The sequence below is a fragment of the Watersipora subatra genome, unplaced genomic scaffold (assembly GCF_963576615.1).
Source record: "Watersipora subatra unplaced genomic scaffold, tzWatSuba1.1 SCAFFOLD_210, whole genome shotgun sequence".
Lineage (NCBI taxonomy): Eukaryota > Metazoa > Bryozoa > Gymnolaemata > Cheilostomatida > Watersiporidae > Watersipora > Watersipora subatra.
In genome coordinates this window covers 1-5016 of record NW_027045368.1, presented here as the reverse complement: position 1 = coordinate 5016, position 5016 = coordinate 1, and the positions used below count along the sequence as shown (strand labels likewise).

The window sequence follows — 5016 nt, the reverse complement described above, 5'->3', positions numbered from 1 at the left end:
GAAAGTCTAACGGTGCATTGCATATGGATGAAGAGACAAGGTTGAAAGAATAAGTATATTTAATCAAGAATAATAAAATACAAGCAGGGTGTATTACAATATAAAGAACAATATCATGTGACCTCTTTGATGATATGTGTCTAGCGGGGCTCGCGCGTGTCCTTATTTACTATAAGCCTGTCCTCTGGTTTGAGGGCTGGCTGTTCATTTCTCTTGTCATTGCTCATTGGATGGTTGGGCTAAAACGTAGGTCGCTCTTTAGTATCTGTCTTTAGTGCATCTTTTAATAATCTTTTAGTGCAATCTTTAGTATCTGTCTTTTAATGCATCTGTAGTGTCTGTCTTGGTAGATTGTCAGTCTCGGCTGCCACACTATTAACTATCCGGGTGGTGACATTGATTGCCTGTCAAATTTGTATCGCCTGGAGTCTGTAGGTATGCAGCAAATTGTTCCAGCCTCCTCTGAGTAGCAGAGAATTCTGAATAAACAGATATTTCTCATTATAATTAATATATAAACAAGGGTTACTTTTACTGATGAGCAGGGAGATATCAATGACAAATCTCTCTCAACATGCTAAAGGCAGTCTAAAAGTCAAACCGCCGCCATTTTGATTTAACACCATGAACTTATGCAATAAATTCTCACATACTATGTAACTCAAGCAGCATCAACATACCCACATAAAGTTACCAGGAGTGAGTCATGATTGATCAACCACAGCCTTATAGAATCAGACCATCAGAGCAATACCACAGCTAGTATAATATATACTAGTAGGTAATTTATATGTTTCTAGCATTGGGTGATACTAGATACTCAATATATGAAATGGAGAGTAAAATTATTAATAGCCCTATAGGGCTTATAAAAAATATAAGTACCTGCTCTCCGCTGTCTAGCCTCTTCTCGTAATAATGACGACATCCTCTTGCTGTCCTCCTGTAGTATGGTTACTTGCTGTCTAGCCTCAACCAATGCTATAAAAGTGTGCGTGAAAAACCGTCTGTTACATGTGCGACGATGTTACTGCTTATGTTTGTGCTTGGATGTAAATAGATCTGCCAACTCTGACATGCATAGCCAATTACAAAAGTAACTGACTTCTCTCTCTCAGTACTATACTAACAATGGACTAATGTAACAATAACATAAACAATAACAGTGAACAATAACAATGAACACAATGGTGGGTATATGTACCTTTGCACATTTACCTGCTAACAAAGCATTCATATGCATTGTTAATTACATAAGTAACGAACTTCTCTCCCTCAGTACTATACTAACAATGGACTAGTGAAACAATAACATAGGAAGTTACCTTCTGCCTGCTGCTGAGTATGTCTTTGTAGAGCTGATACTTTCTTGTCGCCCTCTCTCTGTAGAGCAGTGAATTTCCGGTCACTTTCTATTTGCAGGGTTGTAATTTGTTGTCTAGCGTCATCCAAAGCTTCAGCAGAGTTAAAAAAACTTGCTGATAGATATTCAACACTTTCATTGCCCACATTTGACAACGACAGAAAATACTGAATACATTGGTGAGTAGGTGTACCTTAGCACATTTACATGCTAACAAGGCTTTCATATGCATTGTTAATTACAGAAGGAACTGAATGACTGAGCATATAAAAGCAGGAATGTAAATGGTAGCGCAGAGACTGAGGGGTGTAGAAGCAGGGGCGTATGTAGAAGCACAGAGGCAGTGAGTGGGTCACAGGGGCAAGTGCCTAGAGGCAAAGGCAAGTGCCTAGGGATAGAAACAAGCTAGTATGGCAGGTGTGGGTGGCCGAGCTCAGTCTTGAGCCGTTCTATAAATATACCCTACCATATGTGCATTGTATATAGTAGCGTAGAGGCTGGCGCTCTTGCACACGATTAGGCAGGCAGATTATGTGGAGTGCGATAGAGTCGTGTACTCAGCAGTGACTTTGCGCAATCGGCCTTTACTTGAAATCAAAAGCGCATGAGCTTCATGGATTCGCGCAAGCTTGTGACAAGTTGGCTGGCTGACTTCTAAGCAGGTGGGACAAACAGGCTGTTAGGTGCTTTCCATAGGAGACGAGGCCTGCGTACTACTAAAAATAGCTTGACTGCTCAGCTAGCTAAATGCTGCAAGTTTGATGGAGCTTATTGCAAGGCAAAACTTTCGCGAACATGCACACCTATGCATCTCGGCAGGCTGGTTGCTTGATGAAGGTTCAAAACACTCACTCTAATTCAAAAGTAAGCTTATTTCCCTGGCTGAATAGCGACTGGTCACTAGAAGCATTGTAGTAGTACTGAGTGTTTCACGAGCAGAAGCAATTCGCACTCAAGAAAAATGAAATTTATTAAGAAGTTATAAAACTTTGTAGTTATTGTCAGCCAAGCCAAACATACCACAATATCTGATCTGTAGTATGAACAAAACTAATGCATGATTTCATATCTACAAGTGTTAATGGAAGATAGGTATAACGCATCTGAAAAAAGTAAATTTTGATGTCGTTTTGTAAAAAATCCTCCACGCAGTACCAGCAAATATAAAATTCAGCGAAAACTCAACATCATACTAAATGTTCCTAATACCACCTGCCTTGGAAAATGGAACAACACAATGTCTTATAGTTCATAACAATGGCAAATCGACTACTTTGAGTGTAATATCTATATCAAATATTACTATTGTTAAAGATTTAAAGCCTGAATATTAAAGCAAGTGGCTGCTACAATATGTACTTTAGTCTGTCGTTCAGTTTGCTACTAAAAATGATGAAGGATAGAGTCATGTTATGTTAGGAACAATTAAAAAGCTGTGGATAAACTACATCAGTGTAAAATATGGTTGTAATACTTTCTACTTTCCGTCAAAAACTGCTGCATAGATGATTGGCTATTCATAAAAAGGATTGTAATGTTTAACCTCTAACCTCAGCTTGAAGGAATGACTCACTAGTCTACCACTACATACAATAATCATAGTATTATTACTATTGTGTTAAATTCTTCACATCTCAGACATTTCAAAATACAGAAATATTAACAGATAGAATAGTGTGGAACACAAGAGCCAAGCTACTGAGCCTGCCACAAGGAGTTGATATTTAAAGTGCTGCCAACATTACTTCAATCCCACCAGTTTTGAATATTAATATTAATGTAAATACTCAGACTATAAACTGTTCAGCTGGGGGCTGGAGACAAGCAGCACTCTGTCTATGCAAGACTCAGTGAGTTTACACGAAAATAGAGATGCAATTATCCAGGGTATGTCCCAGGGTTCAACAGTAAATGTATACAATGAATGAATTACTAGCATTTAGTTTAGATTTTTAGTAGAAAGTTGCTGAGGCTGAAGAGTTTATCAGTAGAAGAGTTTAAGTGAGTAGCTGGCATCAAACTGTATAACAATCCTACCTTCTACTACTGACTGCTTCTCCCATCTCTTTAACAGCTCTGATGATTCCTTATTTCCCTTAAACTCAGCATCCTCTAATGGAGTCCTTTTGTATTTATTCTTTATGTTGAGGAGTGAAGAGACAGTCACTAGAGACACGGATCCTAACATGACCTTCAGAGCAGTTGTCTCTCCACTGTAGGCTGCCCTGTGTAGTGGAGTGTCGAGGTAGTTATCTTGTATGTTTAATAGAGAGTCTCTCTGTAGTGAGGAGAAGCTGTAGAGGAGAGACTCTAAACACTTTCTCTTTCCCCACGCTGCAGCCAGTGCAATAGCTGTGCTACCCTGTTCAGTCGTCTCAGCTACAAATTTGTACTTCCTCTCATCACTCACTGTGTCTATCAGTAACTCTACACACTCACTGTCTCCCCTCAATGCAGCGATGTGTAGTACTGTCCATCCATCCTTCCTCTTCATCCAGAGCAACTCGTCTGCTGTTCTTCTGATTGGTGAGAGAAGCAGACGACATGCTTCTGTGTGGCTTCCTTTTGCGGCTACCATAATAGCTGTGTATGAGTCATGCTCGGTAGTAATCAGTAACCTCAGTAGCTCAGATGGTTGGACTGACTCCAAGGCTGACCTCAAAACATACATCTCCATATTTCTCTCTCTAACATAACTCTTCAGCACTCCTTCCATGTTTAACTGTAACATATGCACTGCACTCTATTAGCTGCTGCATACAGAAAAATGCGATAAAGTAATGAGTACAAAATGTGACTCAACTGCAGAGTTAGAAAGCTGCCAACCATAACAAAGTGGCTGCAGGTGAACCCTCGATATTTACGGAGTATAAAAAATAGGCCAGGGATGTCAGACACTGGCAGAGCTGAGAAACATAAAATATATGCAGTAGGAAGTGTTTGCTAGTCTGATTATGACTGAGGAATGAGACCAGAGCTTCCTGACCTTAAATTAACCTTTATACATGACAGACTCTAGGAGTCTCCTCAAGGGTAGAGAGTGATAGTCTCAGGAGGTCAGAGTTATATTATAATCACACTGACTCAGTGTCTCTCCTCATCTACTCTATTATTCACAGTAAGTACAATATCAACAGATGCTAATATAATACATAAGTTATACTTACCTGTTGCTATTCTGTTTGTTACCTGCTCTGACTACTACATGCTTCTTTATAGCTTGAAGCTGGTTATAATAATGTTATCTGTCTCCTGATTGGCTGAGATGAATAAGAGTTGTTCTAACAGTGATTCATGATGAATTTATCAGATATTGAATAAAGAAACAAGAGCTAATTGTTAATGCAGCTTCATGATTGGCTGGTTCTACAACCTTTTAAATTGCTGGTTTCACTTGTTGATTATTATTTAAAGTGAAGTTTATCTGCTTAAAATGACTAAAAAAATGCAATTGAAATATCGGCATAAATTATTATTAGCCAGTTTGATAATAAACTTTAACTAAATAATTTTAACTTCATGCAATAAAATAAAAACCATTATTTTACTATTACTTGTCGCAGAATAGACTCGGTCACTATAAATATTCACATTGTGACCACTGGCAGTAATGTGGTGAATAACATTTAAAAAAAACACCAAAAATATTTAAA

General features: G+C 38.5%; 1 protein-coding gene across 1 annotated transcript; it reads right to left on the bottom strand.

The window, feature by feature from the left end:
* Positions 1–3347: 3347 nt before the first annotated feature.
* On the bottom strand, positions 3348–4079 carry LOC137410379 (ankyrin repeat, PH and SEC7 domain containing protein secG-like). Its single transcript, XM_068095805.1, has one exon. The coding sequence runs from the start codon at positions 4077–4079 to the stop codon at positions 3348–3350; it is 732 nt and encodes a 243-aa protein (XP_067951906.1).
* Between the last annotated feature and the right edge of the window lie 937 nt (positions 4080–5016).